The sequence below is a fragment of the Hippocampus guttulatus genome, chromosome 2 (genome assembly GCF_054856545.1).
Source record: "Hippocampus guttulatus isolate MCC_2025c chromosome 2, RoL_Hgut_1.0, whole genome shotgun sequence".
Lineage (NCBI taxonomy): Eukaryota > Metazoa > Chordata > Actinopteri > Syngnathiformes > Syngnathidae > Hippocampus > Hippocampus guttulatus.
In genome coordinates this window covers 27880655-27906777 of record NC_141262.1, presented here as the reverse complement: position 1 = coordinate 27906777, position 26123 = coordinate 27880655, and the positions used below count along the sequence as shown (strand labels likewise).

Below are 26123 nucleotides of genomic sequence, written 5' to 3'. Positions count from 1 at the left end.
ACGAGAGGGAACACGGCGTTTTTGATGGATTACCGGTACTTGCACAATTGTTCAATTCTGATACAGAGGATGAGGACTTGATGAGGATGGATTTCTGGGTGATGATTGATCGAAAAACGTGAGTACATTGTACGATGGCTAAATAAAATACAACGGAACTCAGTTTTCCGTTGCCTTTTTAAAAACGTGTTTTTAGCTTGTATCTGTATTTCTTGGCATGCTACCGTATGCTACAAGCTAACGTGTTTTTAGCGTGCGCGCATGCATGCCGTATGTTTAAGCTGGCGTATGTTTTACCACTTTAAAATTGCGCCCAATAATACAGTGCGTTTTGTCTATGTGTAAAATACAGAAATAGCACCCATTAATGAGACTGCGCCCAACCATACGGTGCGTCGAATGGTCGTGAAAATACGGTACATTCAGTACATTGGCCATCAGCTAATTTTGCTTTTTTTAAATTCTGGACTGACGAGTTGTGCTACATTTGGACTAAATTGTACCGACAATGTGGTAAACTAAGATTAGAAAGCGAACCTATCGTGTGTCTTATTTCTTCGCACTTGTGTAATTTAAGCGGTATCGCGTCATTTAAGAACGGAACGGATCACTTTTGATTTCACCCAATGTAAGATTATGACCTAAATGCTTTCCACCCTTTTAAAAATCATTTTAGTTTCTTTTTTTACGGATGACTCTATTCATTTTGTTCTTTTATTCAAATCTTCTAAAATGACAACTTAATCATTTGATCTTTTTATTGTTTAATGCCTGCAATCGTTTTCTCATTTTGACGATTATCAACTCAATATGCTCCATTTTCTTTGATGGATGATGATCGTTTGAATTATTGCTTCGCGATTAAGTCTTCTGATGCCTGACGTTCGCCTCATTTCTTATTAAGGTTCACCAATAAAGGTGGAGGAAAGGGCTTAAAACAGGACTGACTTCTGAAAACCGAGGTAGTGAGAAACTTAAGACGATTCCCGACTTAGGAAATTCCCGTCCCCTCCGTTAACCGCGTAAGAGCAGGCGAGGGATAAAGGAAGTCTTAACCCCTTGAACGGAGAGTCGGTGAAAACTTTCCTGATCATCCCATAGGTAAGCGACAGCTGACATCACACAAGTATCCGGACTGGCGAGGACATTTTCCAGCTCGGCCGGCCGATGGATGCGCGGAGGCTCGACGGTGATGTACCTGTCTCCATGTCTTCCCGCAGTCGGACGTGATGTACATTTCTTCTTTGTACTCAACCAGCTTGGAGCCAAGGTTACCTGAAGGAAAATAATCGCAAAGTCTGTGAAGTTGGGAAAAAAAACAAAAACAAAAAAAACCCCTCACCTTCTCCCATGATGAGACCCGGAGCAGAGTCTTTGGTGTGGACAGTACCGGACACGTAGGGGTTGTCCGCCCAGCGTAGGTGAAGGTGGAGGTGGCAGTCGGGCTAGAGAGGGGAAGGAAACATTAAGTGGGGGGGTGCAGTTTCGTGCGAGCGCCAAAGAGCCCAAGCTGGAATAATGGTCGTGGAATTACTTGAACGGCCGAAATGTGGAAGGTGGAGGCAAGTCTGTCCAAATGTCTTTAATTTGGGAATTTTACGGTAATCCCGAATGAGATAAAAGAGTTTGCAAAAAAGTTGCGAGGGTTTGAATGCGTTGTAAAAGGAGGCAAATATGGAAAATGTCTCTTCATTTGAGAATTTTACCATGAAAATGTGGGAATTTGGGGAAGGTCATAAATAGTTCAGGAAGACATTCTGAAATTGGAGTGGTTGATAAACGTGGAAGGAGGAGGGAAATATGTCAAATATTAACTGTGAAAATGTCGACTCAAGTAAAATGTCGACAACCGTTCCCAAAATGCCCCCCCATGAGCTGAACCGTTGTTTGTCAAAGTGGAGCCCTCGAAATATGGAAGGATGAGTTCCATTTGGGAAATGTCTATCCAATGTTCATATCCGTGCAAATTATTTTGATGGAAAAATGTGCAACTGTGTGAAAAGTACACGTTTAGCAAATGTGGAAAATCATTCAACGTGTCTTGAATGAGCCCCCCCCCCCCCAAAAAAAGGTGGAATGACTTGAATCCATTGGTAAACGTCCGGATGTCCGAATAAAAAGACCACTTTTTGGGTGCAGAGATATGTCGTAGGTGCCGAGCGCTATTACCGCTTTGCAGGTGATTGACTTTCCGTTCAGGTCGGTGGCAGGCGGGGTCAAGGGCTGCCAATCTCGTCCTTTATTGTAGGTGATGACGGTTCTCACCTTGCCGTCCACCTTCTGATTGGCCAGGAAGACCCCTTTGATCCCGCGCACCTGCATTTAAAACATTGTTCACCGCAAAGCAAAGTGCAGCCAAACATGTTTATTACGCGGATACATTCCCGATCCACTCGCAAAAGGGGAAACTCGAACTATGATCAGACATTTGAAAACTTTTAAAATCGTTTTTCAACCAGGTGTGGATTTGGCATGCGCGACATGTGTGGCCATAGCACCGAATTAATGTTTAAAAAGAAAAAAAAAATCTGCAAAGTACAGTGTTCCTTCACTTATCCCGGTTAATGGGAACTGGGGCCCTGCCGAGATAAGTGAAAAACCGCGACGGAGCGTTGCCCCCCCCCCCCCCCCGCCCCCCCTGGAATTTCTGTGTAAGTGTATGTGGATACAGCATGTTTAAAAGTTGTAAACAGGATTTATACTTGACATATTTGAGACAAAGACTACAGCAGTACACATATTTACTTCAATCTTAATTATTATTAGAAAAACTTATACAGTAATTAACTGACAGTGTAGCCGCTGTTAGCCTCCAGCTAGCTGCTGGCCTGCTATCTCCGAGCAGCAGATATGTTTATGATAACTCAAATGTATTTAGAGGGCACTTTCAAACATAAGAATTAATCTCTCTTTCTCTCCTGATCGGAGTCAACCACGTGACGAGACACTGATCAGAGAGTCTCCCAAATAACGGGATAAAGGGTAGGTGCTGGGCGGGGCTGCGAAGATGAGTAGCCAATCAGCTCACAGGATAAATCCACTCGTGCTATCATTGGTCGACGTCGCCCCGGGAACCAATCATGCGTCCGGCCATGTAAAAAAACCTCGGAGTCATTCGGCATTTTATTCCAAATACAGTACTTTGGCAGGAAAAAAAAATAAAAATAAATGAAGCGCGATATAGTAAGGGATCACTGTTGCAATGGAACACCGTACTTTCTCATGGAGCGATTCCAGATGTTGGGTCTCACCTCCAGGATGTCGATGAGGACCATCTCCTCGGGCTGCCGGGTGCTACGGACGTTCTCCAGCACGATGGAGTAGTAGACCCCCCGTGTGTCCGACTGGTACAGGTTGTACGTGTCCGTCTGGTACCACTCCTGCAGAGCCAGAAAGACCTGTTCCTCGTCCGTGCTCACTATCTGAACATCCTAAGTGGGAAAAGAGGGCACGACTGATGACGTATCCCAACAATCGCGTTTACTTTTTACGTGATACAAAATCACAGCGTGGTTATTGACGACCATTGCAACGAAGAAACCGTAACCGGCATACAGAGAGCCTAAACAGAGGCTATTTTGTTATGAGTGACCGCTGCGTAAACCAAAATGCATCGTATGCGTATTGTCATGAAAGCCGCTTGAACGGCTGACAGCGTGTCAATGGCAGTGATTGGCTCCAAGTTGTTTATTCCCCTCAGCCCGCCTTTCCGTGGCTTGAAATACATTTCCCCGAGCGCCGCGTTCAATCAGCACACTTCAATAGTACTCAGGCTTGCGTGGCGGCATCAAGCGCTCCCCCGCCGCCGTGTCACGTCTGAGCCAGGCTCGTTTAATCGTCATTGCGTAAGCTGCCGACATGAAACGCCATTCCATCGACGCTCTGAATATTTCATGGCTGTGACCGGCGTTTTAGCGGGCCAGTGGAAATCACTCTTGCTTTTGACATGCAAATGCTTATTTAACTAAATGTCGTGAAATGAACCTATTTGTTGGAGCAAAGTTGCGCCAAATCGAATTGATGTAAGAAGTTTTAAAAGGTGTGATTGCATCAAGTCGAACCAAGAGATGCACACCCCTCCTACACACATGCGCGCGCAAGCGCACACACGCAGTTGAATGCCCCTTCCAGCTAATGAATAGAATCAGATATTTGAACACAAACAGTGCATCAACACATGTAGACAGACAACATAATAGTCATCTATTTGAGTGGTTTTGTTTTTCTGCCCTTCAATAAATGCCGTCAGGGAGTAGATTGCGGAGTCTCCGTGCTTAAACCAGCAGGCTCAAAAACAGTTTCTTCCACCAGGCGGTCTGGAGACTCAACCCCCCCCCCCCGCCTCTGCCCCTACCCCTGCCACAGACTGTGACCCGCCCCTCAGCATCTGACATCCACTTATTGCACAATGCACTACTTAACGTTAACCCGCAATAGTCACAAGTGCCCTTGGTTGTGTGTTGACTGTTGCTATTTATATATATATATATATATATATATATATATATATACTGTATGTCTTTTTTTTTTTAGTTTTCGCTGCCTTATTTTTAGCTGTGTGCATTTTAATGCACTGCATGTTTGCACTGGGGATCGAGAGGAAAAGACATTTCATCTGTGCTGTACATAGAGCATATTTGACAATCAAGTTGACCTTGAGAATTGCATCGGTAACTGAGGTTCTCCATCCCACATGGAGGGCATTACGTTAAGTTCAATGTTGTCGCGACTTCGGCTTGTTCCTTGAGTAGCGGGGGGGATAAACAACAACGTGCAACACGTGTTTGTGCAGAATCCTGGGATCAATGTGATCAATTTGTGGAAGCTGCCCAGCGAAGAGGTGAGATCGATTGAAATCTTGTGAAAGTCAGCTCCTTTGCTCCCAACTTGACTGAGACCTCATAAACTGGCCAAAGCTCCGTAAATCCAATGCGTCATGCCATCCTCCATTATGAGGCCTGCGGTTTTCAGTGCTGAAAAAGTGAAAAATGTGCTCATTTCTTTCTCTTCAAAGGTAGGGGTCCTGAAACTTTTGGGACTTAAATTCCAGCACACATTGCCTCCCCACAACCTCTCTACACCACTAAACGTCAATACAATGTGACAAATTTTTGTAATTTTGTGTGTACTTGTGTAAAATACACCCCCTTGATTTTGGATGGTTTTTTGGGGGGAGGGAAGAGCACACTCAAGAAATTACGGTCAATGTTCACGATTTTTTTTTTATTAGCCACCATATCTTTAGCCTAATAGCACGGTTGACATTTGTGAATGTTTTAGGAAAACAAGGAAAAAAAAACAGATTAAAAAAAAAAACGAACTTCAAAATGACTTATGGCACAGGTGTCAAAGTCAAGGCCCGGGGGCCAGATCTGGCCCGCCACATCATTTTATGTGGCCCGCGAAAGCAAATCGAGCATGTCAAGTTCCATGATGCTTGCTAAAGTCTGAATTAAAATCTCAAATTGTCACATGTAATCCACAATAACAGTCATTATTCTTGACATCTGATTTTTAAAACTAGTTATTCATCCATTTGTTGTACGCCGTGCATGTAATATGCGGAGGGGATTAAAAAGCATTTACATGGTTTCCAAAATTCTTAACAGCCCTCCAAGATAAACGGTAACTACAATGTGGCCCGCGACAAAAATGAGTTTGACACACCTGACTTATGCTATTAGGCTAACGGTATGAAGACATTAAACTTCCTTTACCTTTGGCAAGGCATACTTGGGAAACTTCATCTGGGTAAACTCGTTGCGTCGATACGACACGTAGTGCTTGGTGCGATTCCCTGTGGTCACCTGGGAAAACAAGACAAACAGAAGCGAACAAGACGATACTATTACGCTGAAGGGACGCTGCAACAACAACAACAACAGAGTAAGCCGGCCGTTATCTATCGCATTCAAATAGGATTGCGTGGTGCGTGTACGGCCGAAAGTCCATTACAGACAAAGCGAGATGATTTCTGGTGTGTCGTAATCAGAGCTGCAGAAGTCGACAGACGCATCAAAAACACAGTGGCTCGATAAGATTTCCAATACAGTTTACACTGTGGATATATCGGGAAATGATTAATTATAGTGGAAGCAATCAGCACTTTTTCCTTTGGACAGATGTTATTTTTATTCGAGACCACCGTAGAACGGCGAATTGGTCTGCTGTAAGGCCATGAAAAGAAAATGAAAGTCTGCGCTGTTGTTTTTGTGCCGCGCTTTACCTTGACAAAAATGTAGTCGCCCTGCACCGACAGAGAATTGTGGTCGATTTTCCCCAAGAACTGTGCGGTCACCATTTTGTCGGAGCAGTTCTGGATGAGACAGGTCACATATAGGTAACCTGCAATGACACGTCCCCCCGACCCCCAAAGAAAAGCTTTGAACTGAAGGATAGAGTGTGAAACCTTGCTATGTCCAAGTTACACAGAATATAATAAAGACCTGATTTATCGTCCAGCAAATGAAGAGGGTCAATGAAGACAAATGCCTCAACATGGCCGAAGGACCCTTTCATTAACGAAATATTAACACCTTCCACGGCAGTGGACAGCTAGTCCGAAGTTGCTTCCTCCTATGTGGACAAATCTTGCACGTCATCTGCCTCCTTAATGAGGATGCCCGGTCGACAGACAGACTCTCTGCCAGCCTTCATTCATGCAGCTCACGCGCGCCCCCAGCCATCAATCGGCCATCCTCCGATTGATGGCTGGGCCTGCGCCCAAGTCTGCGCCCAAGTCTGGAAGCCGATTCCTTTGCAGCAGGCCGTCGTTTAATCTTGGCAGAGCCATTTGTGACAATGAGGGCACACGGGCAAACAGATCGGTTTGGCACGCCCGGTTGTGCCGGTGGTCGAGAGGGGGGTAGGGGACCATGTGGCGTTGCCTCGCCCCAGAAAAAGAGCTCCGCTGCCTGGGCAGCTGGCCCAAGCGGACGGCTTCTCGCCGTCCACCCACAAAGGCAGGCCTGTTGAGGGATGACACCTTTTACATTGCAGGCAGCATCTTTGTGCGGTTTTCCCTTTCTTACTTGCACATTTACTTTCCTGAGAACTTTTTAACTCAGGACTTGAACCTTCCGGCTTGCGATTTATGAGTCCAGATGGGATGGTGGAGTGCTGCCGTCTAAGGTTTATTGACAGAGATTACGGATTAGGATACACAAAGTAGATGAGTTCCGCTTGTGGTTGACAAATTTAACACGCACACACAAACACGCACTCACTCACTTTGCTGTGTTGCCCCAGGAAGGGAGTTAGGCGCTAACCAGTCCATCTGCTAGTCAGCTGATACTGCTATCTACACGGGCCGCAGTGGCCCTCAGCCTTATTCTGGCATGACATTTTGTGCGCGCAACAAGGTCGAGCACGGCTGGGATGCCGAAAAGCGAGAGGGAAAATGAACTTCCTGCCTTTTGCTCATTTTATAGCATCATCTTGACATCCATTTAAAAAAAAAAAACTGTACCTCCACTTGTGTCCTGCATCTCCATGTGTACCAGATCAAGATCCACATCCACATCCGTTACAGACCTAGTACGGGGACACACACACACACACACACACACACACACACAAATAAAGCGAAATCCTTTCACTAGGTGTCTGACACACTGTCACACACGTGCACTTTTCCACCATCCCAGAGATGCACACGTTCTGTCTCACACTTCGGCATACTCGCCAAGACACTCATACAGAATCTCTCTCATAGGCAGCCAAGCGCTCATATCCACACGCACGCACGCACGCACGCACGGGTACAGTTTCCCACGCACGCTCAGACAAACATAATCACTCTTTCGCACTCACACACACACACACACAGTCTTTTTCACGCACTATTAACAACACACTTGCAGTATATGCCTTGAAGAAAGCATATACGTGTCTGTATTGAGGGTAAACAAAGCACTTCATTTCATTTGTTCTTTCCAATTTACAAGCAATTAGCAAAACTGGCTGCACAGGAAGTAACAGGAGAACGCATTCATCCGCCCCCCCCCCCCAAAAAAAAGGTGTGTGGGTGTGACTGAACTGACCAGAACACTCTGTCCTTGGTCACCCGCTCCTGAAGCAAAGTCCACTTGCGGCCCAAATCCGTGGAGGCAAACAGCTGGCGACACAAGAGTCAAAGTCAGACATTTTGTGCATTGGAGCTCATCTGAAAATGTCTCATGGCGCACCCGCCCGTCCTTGCAGTAGGCCAGGAGCTTGTCCTCCTCCTTGGGGTGGAAGACCAGCGTGACTGGGGTGAAGACCACGCTTTGTTGCTGGAAGGAGGAGCCCTCGTCGGTGCTGATGAACAGCATCTGGTCCCGTTCGTTCACTGACGAGCCAACGAGAACCACCTGTGCATTGACGGCAACGACGCAGGCGAGAAATACGTAAGTTGGTCAGGATACCAGACGTTCGAGCGATTTTTTTTTTCGCTTTGAAGTGCAAACGCCGTACGGTGGCAGTCACTAACTCAACACACTTCACGATAGGACGCACTCTGAGAAAGGGGGCACAAAGAGAATGACACTTTGTTTATTTATAAAGTAAATCAACCAGATTACGAGATTAATGGTAACGCTAATAGGCAACTATGTTGCGGTGCTTGAACCCTGTAAGAAACAAATTGAACACAAACTGTTCAGCATAAATATGGAGACAATATAACCGGATTCAACATCCTTCATTCTTTATCCTCGACGTAGAACCAATATTAGTGCTGCACTGATGATCTGAGAGAAGAATTGAGACATTTCAATGAATGATTGTCTGCTGCACTTTGGCGGGACTCAGTGGATTTCATAATACGAACGGGATTCTTTTTATGTATGCCATTCCAGGGGCTGTGTACGAGTCAGTGGTGACTCGAAGAAAAAAACGAATTGTTCATTAAAAAAAAGAATTTTTGTATTTGACTCAGAACAGGTCATATTGCTTCATGTCTTGTCCCAGAGGCCTGTTTGGGTGGTGACACTCACGTCTCGGGATGGGTGACATATGGCGACGTTGCAGAAGGAATCAGGCCAAGCGGCAAGCTAGCAACAAATCTTGAGTGAGAACAAAAAGGATGATTGTGTTGGCCATAACCACCCCCCAAAAAACAACGCTAACTGGTGCATAACTTACAGTGTCATATCCCCCTTTTCTCTCTCCCGCTCTCCAACGTCCTCTCTCTTGTTAGCTTCACGGGCCCCCGCACAAAATGTGTGAACTGCATGCATTATATACGTAGGAAGTGCACGTCACACGTGAAGGCATGCGGTGTCCAAACGGGCATTACATTCAACCGCTAAGCAGTCAGCCAATAAAGCCCAGCTAGGCAGTGTAACAACACATTTGTTTACTAGCTGTTGGCCTCTCACACTGACCTAGCAAAGGAGACGGGAAAAAAAAAGTTAGTTTAGCGCTGGTTAGCAGCTGGTAAAACATAAAGTGGATGGATTTAAAATTGGTGCAAAAGAACATTCTGGGTTCTGTCATTGGCCAGTGTACGGTGAGGGATCTTGGAGGTTAAAATAAGCTGTTTGAAACTAAAAAGGAACCCTTCTGTCGGATGACGTGGCTGCGTTAGCTTTCAAAAAAGTGAATATGGGACTTGGTGAAGCACTTTGGACAACAAATGTTGAAGATAAGACGCTACATAAGTGAACTCTTTTTCACTTTTTAGCATCATGATCAATGATTGATTATCTAAGATAGCTCGCTATTTAGCTATCTATCTAAGCTAGCTAGTTTTCTACGCTAGCTAGCCATCCAGTGTTCTATCCATCTAACCTCAAGCGAGATGAGGCCAGCGGCGGGCAAAGTGAGCGACGCCGCATGTTGTGCTATACACGTGACGTGAGGCCAACATGTCCGACACCTTGGGCAAGTTGTTGGATGCAAACTGTGGCGCTCTTAACACCCACTTTGACGACACCACAAGTGCATTAGCCTCCCACACCTTATGCATGAAACATATTGGCTCAGCATGCACCCGCGATCCGGAGTCATGGCATCATGAACTTTTCACGCATTGTTTCTCCTTCCTGATGTGCCGATGACTTCTTGTGTGATATGCCGCCACAGAGGTGACTTTTTAATTACATTTCCTCTGTCGTCGAATGAGAGGGAGGAGGAGAGAAACGCTCCGGGCTATTAATCCAAATTTAATTACGAGCCGGGAATCGCAAACAAACGTCTCTTGGTGCATAATAAAAAGTGATTTGGCTTCGGTGTGAACAGCGTATTAAGACCTTTAAAGACAACATTTGCGCAAGACGTTTGTTTGCCGACGTTCAGCGAGGCAACCAAGCGCGAAGGAAACAAGTAGTTAGTGTGAAACAGTGATCATCCGTTTGCCATTTGCTAAACTTGTTCACTGCCAGCCGTGTTCAGAGCAGAATTGCCCATATTGTGAGTCGTTTCCAAGCATGTGGACACATTTTTCAAGACCCACAGAATATATTGTGTTCCGTGACAATGTAATAACCCCCGGATGTAATATAAGTCGAATAGGACAAAAACAAGACTGATACGTTTTGTCCAGATGTACAACCACGAAACACCCTGCGCGACGCTGATTCGCTGCACGGATGAAGTTGTTTTTTTTTTTTTTTTGGGTGAAAAAAAAAAACACTTTTTCTGGCTGATTCACATTTACGCCAAACTATCGAAATGCCTCATGGCCCGAGGGGCGAATGACGATGACACTGTACATTCTATCGACACACAATGACACATTTTCCTGTTGAGGCGTTCCGTAACTTGAAAATTTCGTATGAAGAGACATTCGTAAGTAGAGGTACCACTGTACTCTAAATTGTATAAACTAAACTAATAACCCGTAATAAACAAACAAAGCACAGACGACATATCATCTGAAATCGAAATAGTTTGGAATTTCTGTCGTTGTTTTATCTTCTTCAACAAAACTGAGACCATCAGGAGGTTATTTTTTAACCAGAGTTCCATGTAGTAGACTCTGTAGCTCAGCTACACAAGTCACCCATGTCCCTACCTCCCCTCATTTACATAAAAGCTCGTTACATGTCGTGCTTTTAACCCGCGGGTCAATTGGCCCTCCGCAGCGCTCTCGGGACCAAAATGAAGGGCGCTCTCAGCGTGCGAAGTACAGTGGCGTCGCACGTCGGCGCCGGGTAGAATTTGACAAAAACACGGTGGGCTTAATTGCCACGGAAAAGGTTTTGATCCCGTCTGATCTCGGGGAAAGCAAAACCCATTAGCTCAGTGGCTTCTTGACAGCGCTGCTGGGCACTTGCGTCGGAAGGGAGGAAGGGGCGGGGTAATTGATTTGAACAGGTATGGAGTATTTAATGGCTCGGTCTGTCAGCGTTATGGGAGACATGACAGGGAGCAGCTTATTATTTGAAAAGTCATTTGACAAAATAATGAAACTGCTCTTTTATGGTTTCCGTTGAAACACCGGGGCCTCCTAAGAGGCCTATGTGACAACTCTGAAAACAGTGGCTAATAACATAAAAAAACCTAAACAAAACACATTCCACTCACCAGAAATGCACATTATTAATTGCAAATTGCTACATAAGTCTTTTGCTCCATCCAACCAATCAAAGGACAGAAAAATGAATAGATGGCATTTTTGGAATAAAATAACATAGGTGGCCAGATTCGAGAAGGCTCTCAACCGTTCATTTGCTCCGACTCCTCCCGTTCCCAGGGAAGCTTTTTGACTTCAGGGGCCTAACATAAAGAGAGCACTTACTCTAAGGCTAATTAATTAAACAGACGCATCATCAAAAAGTCATTACGGAAGATCGGCCTCCGAGCGCTCCTTCCCGACGCCGGGCTCATTCTTAACGACTGTCGCTCATCTGAAAGGAGACTCTTGCGCACCTTTCTTCATTGCCTTTGACACAGTGGGTATAATTTTTAAAAAAAAAAAGTAAAATCTACACACCCCTGTTTAAATGGTAGGTTTTTAAGACCAAAATAAATAATTTCAAAACTTCTACCATTTATGTGACCAACAACCAGTATGACTCAATTGGAAATGAATAAAAATGTCAATCAATAAATCATTTCAAGACCGGAAGTAAAACTAAACACATAGTCAATTGTTTGCAAAAGTGTGCACACCCTCTTATAATTGGCTATGTTCAAAATCAACCAATCAGACTCAAAAAACATTTAACGTGCTTCTCATTAACCCCAATAAAGTTCAGCAGCAATGCTAACTCAATTGGGCTGTCAAGGTTATAGCTCACGTTCATCTTTGGTCTCGTTATGTTTACAATGATTACAAACAATAAAACAATACATTTAGAACATGAAAAATACACACAAAGCAGTCAAACTACAACAACTACCGAGTCAAAAGCTCAATCCCCTCCGAGCCTCGGCTTAGTCCGCGCTACCTCGAATAGCGTCTGCTCCACAGACCCGAGGCACCGGGCAGGTGCGTTGCCGTGGAGGAGCTCAGAGAGGTAAGGTGGGGCCAGACTATTCCAACATTTGATAACAAACATTAGAATATTAAAAAGAACTCCCAAATGTACAGGGAGCCAGTGAAGTGACGCCCAAAAAAGCTGTGCTTTTATTAGGGCTGCAATGAAAATGCTGCAATTTGGAAATGTATCTAACTATATATATTTTTTCAATACACACACACACACACACTGTCAGAGATTTTGTAGACTTTGCGGATGGTTAATGTCGTCTGGGCGCGACGGGTGTTCTCAACTCGTCTTTTGTTGCTCAACCGCTGTTCCCGAATTATTCATTTCCCTTTTGTGACCGAGTGTCGCCTTCTCCCCTGTGGTTGTCCACCTGTATTGACGTGCTAATTGTGGACTTCAACAGTCCCCCGGCCAGATGGCCGGCGCCTTTGTGTGCAGGCATTTGGGGGTGCTGGATACGCACCCAAACGCTTCAATGTGCCCAAATTAAATGAAACTTTAAACATGATACAATTTTGCTCATAGATTCCTCTAACACACACACACACACACACACATATACATACATATATATATATATACTGTATATATATATATACACAGACACACACACATATACATACATATATATATATATATACTGTATATATATATACACACACACACACATATACATACATCCATCCATCCATCCATTTTCCGAACCGCTTGATCCTCACTAGGGTCGCGGGGGGTGCTGGAGGCTATCCCAGCCGTCTCCGGGCAGTAGGCGGGGGACACCCTGAATCAGTTGCCAGCCAATCGCAGGGCACACAGAGACGAACAACCATCCACGCCCACACTCACACCTAGGGACAATTTAGAGCATCCAATCAGCCTGCTATGCATGTTTTTGGAATGTGGGAGGAAACCGGAGCACCCGGAGAAAACCCACGCAGGCCCGGGGAGAACATGCAAACTCCACACAGGGAGGCCGGAGCTGGAATCGAACCCGGTACCTCTGCACTGTGAAGCCGACGTGCTAACCACTGGACTAATACATATATATATATATACATATATATATATATATACTGTATATATATATATACACACACACACACACACACACACATACATATTATACACACACACACATTTTATATATATATATATATATATATATATATACACACACACACACACACACACACACACACACACACACACACACACGCTCATTTGCATAAACACACGCATGGACGAACCACTGCCTGTCAGCCAGAGAACATAATAACACTTATGCAACATACGCAGACACATGCACACACACGCACGCACGCACGCACGCACGCACGCACGCACGCTAAGGAAATGACAATGATCAAAGCAGCCATCCCGCTGATTTTTTTGCAAAAATGTGCAGCCAGCTCATCCCCCCCTCTGAAGGCCACGAGCTTGGGAATGACATCCCATCGCTGGTTGATTATGTCGGTTGGGGGTGGGGGCTCTTTCGTGAAACAAATCCCTGACGGTCACATTTGGGGGGGGGGGGGGGTTCGGTTGCCACACTGAATAATGTATGCGGTTGTTTGCGCACGGTCGGGTTCGCATGCGGCTGATGGAAACACACACATCCACACACAAAAAGAAAAAAAAACAAAAACAAAAAAACAAGCGTGGGGTTTTGTTCAAAGGACAGGAGGAAGATGGAAATTATTCATGACGAAAGGAATACATGATGAACTCAAAGTAAACAAAGACGGTGACAGCCGGGCCTCAAATGAGCCTCCAAATATGGAGTCTGCATATTGCAAAACAGCGTTTCTGCTTGATAAGGATAAAGCGACACAGATTTGAGAGATTCTGCTCATCTGGCTAAATTAGCATCAACTCTGCACAACGCACCCCAATGCACAATTATTTTACCATCACTTTGTCAGGCTTTGAGGGTTAGGCCTTATTTTTCTAGAAGATAAACGTCGGTGGCACTGGTGTGTAAACAACGGCAGTCTCGACGTGGGGGGGGGGGGGGAGTGGTGATAGGTGACTTTAATTGGCGCCTTCAAATGAAACATGCATTGATTTAAAGTGAACCCCCGTTGATTGTCGGCGATGCGTTCCAGATCCGTGAAAGTAAAACAAATTTTCAAAAGTCACCCTTTCGCAAAAGCGTATTGACCAGCGTATGTCCAACATGTGGCGTAGAGCGGGCGAGCCCAAATACCGTACTGTCGCTATATTGAGTGCCTCTCTATTTAAACCATTAAACCCTCCTTTCTGTGTTTTCGAAATGGAATTATTGAGGCTCACGTTGCATTATTTGTCATCTCTCTGCTGAGGGGTGGGTGGGGCGGCGGGGGCAAAATGGTTCACTTAAAGTTCACCTCCAGCCGCCATCACGGCTACTCTCGATTCATTTCGCGTCAGCGCACGACCTCTCTCCAACAGCCTTGTCGCTCCTGAAATATTGAACACAACACAGCCGTCGCTTGCCCTTAAAAGCAACCCCCACCACCCCCCATCCCAAAAAAAAAAAAAAACAACAACCAGTGGCACCCACTAAGTGATTTTCTGAGCTAGACATGAACCAACCAACAGCTGAAAATGGCATCGCGCCGACACCGCCTCTCCACTTGCATTCACCAAAAAGTCACATTTGTCTATTTATGTACCACCACTCAGACATCACGTGTCACCCGACGGCCAGTTCTCGGAGCTCGTTATCGTCATCTTCACCTGGAGTGGCGGCACTTTTAGCCAATGCAAAGTGTCCCGGCCGAGATGAGGCAAAGAAGTTCTTCAGCGGAATGTCAATCGTCCTGTCGAGATAACGCAGTGGAAAGCTGAAGGTCGAACGTGCCTCGCCTCGTTCTGCTTTTCAAAGTAAAGCTCGTTAGTACTAGAATATGATAAATGGTCCTCACATATTGCCAATAGAGGGCAGGGGTGGCGGTGAAATTATTTGTCACTGTACTGAAATAGATTTTTTTTTAGTACTCTACTTGGGTACCATCATTTCCAGTGATACATAATAAGCACCCGTTGGTTGGTTTGTAACTGATTTTCCATGTTGTCCTTTTAGTTATGTGAAGCGCATTGAGTTAACTTGTGTATGAAATGTGCAATATAAATAGAGCTGCCCACGCCTCCAACCTGCCCCTAAATGGTGTCATTTTGCCCATGAATTTTGAGCAATTTTCCTCTACTCATGCTTCGTGCAACCAGCAAATTTGCTATTTTCTTTCTTTCTTTCTTTTTTTTTTTTTTTTTTTAAATATATTGTTAAATATTTGTTGTTACTGACAAACTTCTGCTCCACACTGTAGCTTCAGTAATATAGTGAAAATGAGTGGGCTGAATATTTTCTTTGCAACTCAATTAATAGTGTGTGCCCCAAGTCTTCTACTTAGGCCACTGTACTCCTGGTAAAAACAAAACAAAACAAAAGTTAGTCTGCACTGTCTTGCTGCCTTAAATTACTGGCATTCACGGAACATGTTGAATCTTCAGAAAAGACAGTGGAATGACACAATCTCGTCGCCGTCAAAAAATTAAAATCAAATAAGTCATTACATTCCACGCTCTCTCACAGCAACGGGCAACAATCGTGACAACGTTAGGTGACCCGACAGTCCGCAAGAGGCCAACGACATGTGAACATTACGTGCTGCAAACAGGTTGTGGCCAGCGCAATTGGGGCTCATGCGACTTACTGACGCACAATCAAACACATTCAGTGCAGGATACGAGCACAGCGCATGTTGTTATTCTTCATCAATCAATCAATGAGTTAAGTCATTAGCACTTAGAAGGCACCCAAGTTCTTATCTGTACTAATGCGACTCCACTGGAAACAGGAAATGATATGCCTGCAACAACGCCCGACAACTCATTATATTCAAGTCAAGTCAAGTCAAGTCAAACAGTATTTATAGAGCACTTTCAAACAGCCATCGCTGCATACAAAGTGCTGTACATGGAGCAATTTAACATGCACAATAAACAGTAAGACAAATCGGTAATAAAGGCGGTAGAAAGCACCAAACAGTAAAACCAAGAACAAATCTAAGTCATGCTGAGTCAAATGCCAAAGAATACAAGTGAGTTTTGAGGAGGGTTTTGAAGATGGGCAGCGAGGAGGCTTGCCGAATGTTCAGTGGGAGGTCATTCCAGAGAGAGGGACCAGCAACAGAAAAGGCTCCATCCCCTCTGAGCCTCAGTTTAGTTCTTGGTACTTCTAATAAGGTCTGGTCCACAGACCTGAGGCGCCGGGCAGGTGTGTAGGGGCGGATGAGCTCAGAGAGGTAAGGTGGCGCGAGATTATTCAGAGATTTGAAAACAAATAAGAGGATCTTGAAAATAACTCTAAAATGAATGGGGAGCCAGTGAAGGGATGCCAGAGTAGGAGTTATGTGCTCCCTCTTACGAGTACCAGTCAAGAGGCGAGCAGCGGCATTCTGGACCAGCTGAAGGTGCTTAATGGAGGACTGGCTGACTCCAAAGTAAAGGGCATTGCAGTAATCGAGCCGGGATGTGACAAAGGCATGAATTACTGTCTCAAAGTGTTCATGTGAGAGGAGAGGTTTTATTTTGGCCAGCTGTCTAAGGTGAAAGAAGCTGGATTTAACAACGGCACCAATTTGCCGATCGAGTTTGAAATCACTGTCCGGTTTAAGGCCCAAGTTTGAGACTGTTGACTTAAGATAAGGAGACAGGGGGCCCAAGTCTACAGGATGGAATGTACAAGGGCCACTGGGACCAAACAATATCACCTCTGTCTTCTTTTCATTGAATCTCAAGAAATTTTGTGCCATCCAGGTTTTGATTTCTATAAGATATATATTTATCTTATTCGATAAATGTCATACTACACACATTTGTGACAGTAGACATTCAATAACATGTTGGAACGGTTGCACGCCTTTTCTTTTTTAAACCAACTTCTACGTACTGGTAAACATCGATAAAATGTGAACATTAGGAGACAAATTTGGATCTTTTTAATTGCAAAACAAAAAACTTGTTATTCACTGGATATTATGGCATTTCTTTTTCTGAAAGCTTTTTAAAAATGTACGCCTTACATTTGGAAAGAGATATCGGTATTTTTCTCCAGACGTTGTCAAAACAGGCTAATGACTTTCTTCTACCTGTCATCTGCTTTCTATCTTTTAAGGCTGACAGCGCGCAATTAAGTCCATATATGGACAAAAGTCACAGCGCGCACCTCATCGTCCATCAATTAGGCCAGATTAGTTGGCGTAAAATAAATGCATCATATGGAAAAATCCATTCCTGCATTTTGACAGACATCAGCCATATGGCGGCAAGCGGGATGCTGTCAGCGATAGCGACGCCTCTGCCAATCATCTCTAAGCAGACGCGCTGAGTCTAATTAGACTGTCGGGCTACCGGCGGAGAGGCCGCCAGCGAGTTCACGTGCACAAGTAATCAATCAGTCAATCAATCAGATACTTTCGAAAGAGCGATGTCACCAAACGGAGAGCTTGACAACAACCTACAAGACCTCCACGCGCGATGAAATGGGTAAGAACTGGGAGTCAGCACACACCTGCCATCATTGAGAGTGCATCTGATGAACCCGAAACGAAGTTCGGATGTTCTAGTCGGCTTTTTTTGTACTTTTTTTTTTTTTTTCAGTTGCATTGCAGCGGTCACATTAATAATAAGGCAGCATTTCCAGAAAGGCTGAGGTGAAAAGAAAGCGTGGACATGACCTAATAAGGTCGGAATGATGGTTAAACCCTCACGGTAGTTTCACCGCCGGTGTGTGGACGGCATATACGAAATATACCAACGACCTCAGCGGTCATAAGAGATGACAAGATGGAAATGCACACTCGCACTAGCAGGTAAACTACTACATATTCATCAATGCAAAGCAAAGCCTTGTAATCAGGGATTGCTTGCATGCCCTGCTGACAAGCAGCCACACAATATTCCAAGCTAAATAGCGTGATGCGAATTAAACAAACGCCGTCGCCGAGCGAGAACAGGTTTTGTTTCGAACCGAGGTCTGCAGTTGTGCACAGCTGGCAGAATTGCGAGCAGCCGGCAGCTGCGAGCTGCTCATTAGTTGGCTCGTTGGAGGGAGGCCGAGCTGTTTTTTTTTTTTTTAATCCAAGGAGATTGTCAGGTGAGGACTTGATGAGTTTGAATCCTGCTTCAAAATGTCACAGTAAGATTTGGAGCTCCGTGTCCTACTTGCTACTTTTTTAGACTAGGTTGGAAGGAGGTCATGTGAGTCCTTTCCACACTTCCACACAAAAAACAAAAACAATGAAGAAGCCACCTGAATCTGTCATGACGCGCAGATTTTCTTCCAAGACAATTTGAAAATATGATCCAGTCCCAATTGTGTGAGATGATCGAAACGTCAAAGCTTCTCTCATTTGAATTGGAGCCTACTGCAGGGCAAGTCAAGCCATTTTTTACATTTATTTTATTTATTTTTTGCCAGGATTACATTCTATGTGCTCCCACTACTCGCTAAACATGGTGTTATTATTAACAGTGCGATTGTGGAGTATGATTCCAGCGGAAAAATCCACCCGTTTTTCTCCATCTCAGGGGGCGGCCATTTTGTCAACTTGGTGTCGACTGAAAATGACCTCGCAGTGCCTCGACGGCTCATCTTGCAAAGGTGACATGAGCAAACCCAGAAAAGAGATGAGCCGCGATGGTCACTTTATAAGCATTGTGATGTCATCTTCAGTCGACAGCAAGTGAGGCAGGAAAAGGCAAAATGGCCACCCCCTGAGATAGATTAAAAACGGGTGGATTTTTCCGCCTGATTCATATTCCACATTCGCAATACTAATCAGAATGACATGTTTTGACGAGTGCGGGTGCATCAAACATGTTATTGTGAAGACATTTTTTGACTTGACTTTAAATGAATAGAAACACGTTCAAATTACAGATGAAGAATTTACAGGATGTGCTCATCATGGAGACTGAAATAAAGTTAAAAAATGTTGGAGTTGAAGAGCTGCAAAAGAAAAAAAAAGGCTTTCATCCCTGATTTGTCTTGGCAGCTCATTTATTGGTCTCCCATCGCCATCTATCAAAGCATTCAAGTGTACTGATTGGTTGAAGAAAGCAAAAATCCATTTGAGGCCAACTTGCATTTGATTAGGATGGATTTGCTTTTCTCTCCCCCCCCCTGCCCCCAAATCTCCTCCTCTCCTTCTTGATTTCCATTTTCTTCTGCGAGTTTGGTGACCCGAAGTGTGTTTGGCGGAGGAACACAAATGATGCCTCCCTGCCGGCAAGCCCGAGGTTAAAGCGCCAATTAGCCGCCGTTAACGAAGCCTCATTAGCCTCGGCGCGGTTTTCGTTCTCGCGGCTCCGACTCCTCCTTATTATCCCTCAACTCTCAGCGACCTCACAGAGCGCTCCGCTAAAAATACATAAATAGCCTGGCTTCAGTCAGCTGATAAGGCCGTCTTGCTCTTGAGAAAATAAAAACAAACAAACGTGTGATTCAGGACGCTGCGACAAACACACCATCTGGGACGGCGTTGTGACTGCCAAGGTGCCATTAACGCGCCGCGTCGTTGGCTTCGGCCACTTGGGCGCCTTGAGTGAGCAAACGACAAAAAAAAAAAAAAGTGGTTATTAAGCGATGGGTAACAAGACGGCGTGTTGTCTGCAGAGGCTCAGCGAGCATGAAATGAGGCCTCCGGAAGCCATCAGCTTGTTTGCTATTTTCGATGGAATGCTGATGGATTCAATGGGGCTCGGGCGGCTCATCGGGAGAAGTGACTGCTCCGAGGAAAGTCGATACTTCCTTGCGGTTGAAAGACGGCAAAGGTCTGCGTTCGGCTTCACGCCGCCACCTTTCACGATTGTTCCGGGGCGCAAACACACTTCAGGCGCAAATTTAAACCAACTGTTGCGATTGACTTTTAAAAGGTACAAATACGTACATTTTGCCTCATCGTCGTCATTTACATTTCACTGCAAATCTACGACATTTATAGAATAAAATGGATACTTTTCTCTCAGTATAGTTCCCTGAACCATCAGCATTCCAGTGGTGCCTCGAGATACAAGTTGACTGAAGTTTCATGAAACTTCAGACCTTAACTTGAACCGACGGATTTTGCGAGTCAAGTAGTTTTGCTCCCACGAAAGTTATTTCGGTTGACGAAAATGAACAAAATTGAAAAAAAGGTTTTTCGTTCGTGAAATAAAATCCTTTAAAAAAACGAACTCATTGAAACTACTTTTTATGAATACAAAATTGACTAAAACTAACTAGAATTATAGCAAAAAAAATCCTTCTCTGTAGTAGTTGTCATTTTATGTAATACATGAGTCTGAATAACTCATTCAAACCGACTACATTTTCAATACAAAGCGCAAAACAAAACAACAATGAAAATTGCCAAACTATTAGCGCAAAGCCCTGCCTCCTACCAACCAGGCATAGTGCAGAATCACACTGATGTTGTCATAGGAGAATTTTTTTTTTTTAACCTAAGCGGTTCAAATAATTGCTAATATACTTGAAGCCTTCTTGATTCTGAAGGCCTTGGGCACTTCTCCACATACAGGAACCTCAGAACAAGCAGTGTAGCTGAGAGAAAGACCACGAAATGAAAAGAATAGACGATTGGAAATACATGAATACAATTTCATGGGGAAAATATTCCAATTTTGATGGCAAATTTAGGTGAGAACAGCCCAGCACTGATGATTTCCACTAATGCAACAATGGCTCTTCTTCATTTGTCCTCTACCAGCCAGCGCACAGACGCAGCTTTTCGCCGTCCCCTCTTCATCCGTCTCCCCTGTCGGCGCCGTGCGCTCTTGAAAAGGCCGAGGATGACAAGACCACTCGACGGGCACGCCGCTGACAGTTTGGCGTCAGGAGCGACGAGTGCGTCTGAGTGATGTCGGGGTGCCGGCGGCACGTTCGTGTGCCAAGATGGACAAGTGGGAAGACGACAGAGGACGCGGGAGGGCAAAGAGCTGACTGGCCGGTGCGATGGCCTCGGCCGGACTCGAAGGGAACGGCGTTTTCAAGATACCGGTTCGACGCTAGCACAGGTGTCCAACTCAAGGCCGGCGGGCGAAATCCATGCGTAGCAGGGGAACAAATGTAACCCCGTCACTAAACACCATCCCCAGACCAGGCCACGCCTTCCAAAGCCACACACGCTCAAAGTCACAGACACCACAACGTGATAATGGACAAAAACAATCCACTATCATTATCACATGACCCCATGACGTTAATAAAGCGAGCCTCAAAATCTCTCACCTAATTGGAGACTTCCAAACCACGCCGACACCCGAGGAGATTAGCACAGGTGCAGCTTGGCCCGACACTTCCGTTACCATGGCAACTGCATTGTTCAATCCCAAGTGTGCGTGCGCTGGGACCTCAAAAGCCTCCGAGAGATAAAGGGGAGACGGCTCCTAACATCCCATTTCAAGGAAAACACAAACACACTTACACACTCTGGATATATAGCTTATTAAAAAAAAAAATAAGTGAACATACTCGGCTTCCTTTCCACTTGAAATCCCATGTTGTGCTCAAAGACCACCTCTGGTTGGCCCGAATCTGTGTTGTACCGGGCAATGACTAATTCAATGTCTTCTGGTGGCCAGGCAAATGTATCAATTTATATGCAGACGCAGACACACACACACACACACACACACACACACACACACACACACACACACACACACACACACGCGCGGAAACCAGAAGAAAAAGATCCATTTTCCAGTTGTAGATTTTGCCTTTTTATCATTGGCTCTCTTCTCGTCACACTCGCACACGCTTTCTCGCCACTGCATTGAGGGAGGCCGGCTGGAGTGAAAACTAGAGAAATGGCAGAGGCTGGCTGTGAGTCGACATTCTGTTCATGTGGGAAACTTTTGATTCCTTTTGACATTGAAAAAACTGCACTTTAAAAAAACATAGGAGGGGAAAAAAATCATGAAATTTGGATCATTGAAGCAACATGAGAAGATAATTTGACCTAAAACAATTAAACTTAAAACTACTGCTGAATTTTGGTATTTCTCATTCTAAGATGTACTGTATTTATAGTACCATAATGAGATTTTTAAGTTTTTACAGTTACCTGTCCAGGAAGCAGAAATGACATTGAGCAGTTTGAAGTGGTGGTTTCAAAATCCCACTTTGAAACATTAATTTCTTTATATTTATCAGCCATCACAGTCGCTGGTGTACCACAAGGTTCAATTTGCGATCCACTGTTATTTGTAATGAACGGGATGCCTAATCTTAAATCAAACACTTTGGTAACAAGTCAACTTACAAGGAAAAACGGGCATTGCAATGTGCAGTCCCACGACAAAGCAATGTCTTGTTACGCTGCATTGATGCCTTCGTGCAAATAAGCAAATGAGGTGCACATCCAAATGCCTTTTAACACGATGCTCTCGCCTCCAGAGGAAGTCATCCGGTCGGTCTTTTCCTGCCTCTCGTCATTCGACAACACTCTAAAATTTTCGTTCAATTTTGTCACGCGGGCACACACACACACACACACACACACACACACACACACACACACACACACACACACACACACACACACACGCGCGCGAATCGCTTGCGTTCAATCCATTTTCATCGCTCATTTGCATTCGGTGAGGAAGGGCGTGAGGAAAGCATGTCTCGTCATTCAGTTTGACACTCAGACTTGCTCACGTACACTTCCTGCATGCACGCTTTTGCATCGGCCGCTTTTCAACCTTGACAAATGCGCTCGGCGAAGTTGAGATATTCATCACGTCGAGCCGACTGGCGGATCTAAATATGTCAATAAGATAGCAACCACTGTCACTTTTATCTCCGGTCAGGTCGAGAGAGCAATCTGACAGGTTGGTAAAACACGCAGCTTACAATCAGCGCGCGTTTAGATCTGGATGCGGTCCAGACTTTAAATTCAGACCTGCCCGTATACCGTAAACACCCTCCATGACGTGAAGCTGCGGAAGACCGGAAGAGTCACCCACCATTGCCACGACCGCTCTCTTGGACATCCATCAAGCCCACAATGCGACAAGATGATCAAAGAGCACTTCTTTTTCGTCAATGCAGAGGGTGGCAATTACACGTGAGTTAAGTCTGGCCTCCGGGGTGCGCCATCACAAGATGTCTATTGATCCGTACGATGGATGCGAGTCAAGCCGATCTATTTGTGGCCCCGGCGGGCCTTAGGCGTGTCAGATGAGGACAACAATAATACCATTTGGGGGTCAGCGCCAGGGCACAGATGATAAGCCATAATCTTCGCATTGAGTTATCATCCCAGCATTGACCCGAGGCGGCCGCATTCAGGAATGGGCGGGTCGACCGCGTCGTATGCGTGACATAATTTTGAAGAGTGTGAGTGTTGTTGGGCGCCCTTGGCGTTGTCCTCTTTCCCGTCTGAATGCCATCTCGTGTGACGCGCGCACATGACAGCCTTTCATCGATTAGCCGTCAACGCCAGAGTGCCACTCGTGGCCCGGCCGCCCAAGCGCTTTATTTGCCCTTGGACGGGAAGTTGAACGTATCGATCCAACATCTACAATCACGTCAACAATCGTTCTGAATTTAGACTTAAATAAGGAGAAAATAAATAAACTGTTGACTTGGTTCTGTAACTCAAGGGCTCGCACAGGTTTTGGGTACCGGAGGCGTCTCCTACCTTCTTCTTGTTGGTCGGGCAGATGTAGAAGCTGCTCACCACAACGGTGGTCCCCGGCATCAGGTTGAGTTTGGTGTAGGTGGTGCCATAGTCGGTGGACCTGCAAGGTGAGCAAATACTGTCTTAAGAACGTACAAGTTCAAGACGTCAAATGCATCTCAATCATTCGAGATCATTGTTAAAAAGCCCACCGAGCTATTTGTTCATCGCACTCCTCAAACGGCCAATACAGTCGCGCTGGCGGCCGAATGTTGGCCAATGTCCCAGTCCGCCAGCAACAAACCAAGAATGTCATGGATGAGTATTGAAGCCATCAATGATCTATTTTGCATGGTTAGCTCCAACTATTTATCACAGACAGACAGACTTTGACTATCGACCTTGCTCTGAACCTTGCAATATGACCACCAATTGAACCTTATGAGGTGACCTTGACTTGAACTGCCTTAGCAACGGAAAATAGTGTTAACACCTTTCGTGAACACAGACCGGACAACTCTGTAAGTGCGTCTTCTGGCTAGATTGCGGTTTCCTGCCTACAGCTGTGTTCCATCCAAAACGATAAGATGATTTCTAAGAGATGTTGTAACAGTTAGAGCATATATCATCATGTTTTATGAAGACAAAATGTCAGAACATAAAAATGATTAAAAGGATTGAAAAAGAAACTAAAAATATTACAACAGTCATCCAGAAACAGAAAGGGTGATGCTCATAACAGGAAAGATGATATCCATAAGGAGTTACGCCCCGCTTAGGATGTATAAGACTTGTATAGGAAGGCTGCTTTCGCGCATTTGTGCCTTGACCACAACGCTTGCTTGCATCACACTTGTGCCCTGAACGTTCAGTAAAACCTCTTGCAAGAACTTCTCCCTTTCCGGCCTCTGATTTCGCACCTCATTTCAGCCCGAATCAAACGAACACGCGGGAGACCTGGGGGAAGCAGAGGATGGTGAAAGGATCCCGCCGTGTCCACAACAACGCTCACCGCCACATGTCACACCTCCTTCAGTTTCAACTGAGGTATCAACAGGAGAATGCGAGCGTATTTCTATTTTACGCAGGAATCCAAAGGCCGCAGGCGAGGGAGTGAAACAGAGCCGTGCCGGGAAGGAAAGGCCTTGATGAAAGAAAATGATGAGCCCGTGCGTCAATACCGGTTAAGGTGGAGAAGTTTTTAACTCCTTCGCACGGCGAGACGTCAGCGACTACTAAAAACAAGGCTTGCGTATGCCACGCCGGGCCTGCGCCGTGCCGCCGACCTATTCGATTCCCAAAAGTGCTTGCTCTATTCCCCCTCCGAGCACAAGAATGGCTTTTAGTCACCCACTGCAAGGCAATTTTAGCCATTAGGAAGCCTCAACAAAACCATTACAGTGTGTAATATCTCATAATCGAGTAAAATATGTGGAAGAGAGAAAAACTGATGACTGCATGAGGGATAAAAAAGGGGGAGGAGGGGGATGCGGTGGGTCGTTTACGGTTGTCGCCACCACCTCGAATGCGGTTGCTTTAAGTGTACCCGTGGTGGTCAGTGGGAAAAAAAACATGTGTGGTTCATCGAGAAAAACTGCATCCAAACGTGGCTTTGGTTCCATTGGTTGTATTCAAGTACGCTTTTAAAAGCTCGCCGAACCGATTCGGCGAGACTCCATGACAGCGAATGCGCGCGGCCATACTTGCCGGCAAGAGGCGGAGGGAGCCGTCACGTCGCGCCGCCGAAAGCCGTTCTAGGCCCGAGGCGGTATTTTCTTGGTCAGATTCTGACGAATCTGGAGTCATTCTCGCAATTTTCCAGAGTCAATACTGACGCAAGGTCCGGCTGCGTCAGACAAGGCCGGCGCTGCAGTGCATCATAAATAATGAGCGGCCGCATGCAAATGCGGAAGCATGTCTGTGATCCGGTGTCAAGTTGCACCCTTTCCTCATTAAATAAACAACCAAACAAATAATCGTGCACATCTCACTGTTGGATGAGATAAGATAACCTTTATTTGTCCCACACTGGGGAAAT

General features: G+C 45.3%; 1 protein-coding gene across 6 annotated transcripts in view; it reads right to left on the bottom strand.

The window, feature by feature from the left end:
* sorcs2 (sortilin-related VPS10 domain containing receptor 2) overlaps positions 1-26123 on the bottom strand; it is an 89721-nt gene that overhangs the window by 11731 nt on the left and 51867 nt on the right. For all 6 annotated transcript variants that reach the window (XM_086105223.1, XM_086105224.1, XM_086105227.1 and 3 more), the window contains 10 exons: positions 24107-24206; positions 8187-8351; positions 8043-8116; positions 7469-7533; positions 6227-6345; positions 5718-5807; positions 3252-3431; positions 2170-2316; positions 1343-1445; positions 1199-1275 (listed from right to left, as the gene is read on the bottom strand). In XM_086105223.1, the coding sequence (XP_085961349.1) occupies positions 1199-1275; positions 1343-1445; positions 2170-2316; positions 3252-3431; positions 5718-5807; positions 6227-6345; positions 7469-7533; positions 8043-8116; positions 8187-8351; positions 24107-24206 (1120 nt within the window). The remainder of the gene's footprint in view (positions 1-1198; positions 1276-1342; positions 1446-2169; positions 2317-3251; positions 3432-5717; positions 5808-6226; positions 6346-7468; positions 7534-8042; positions 8117-8186; positions 8352-24106; positions 24207-26123) is intronic.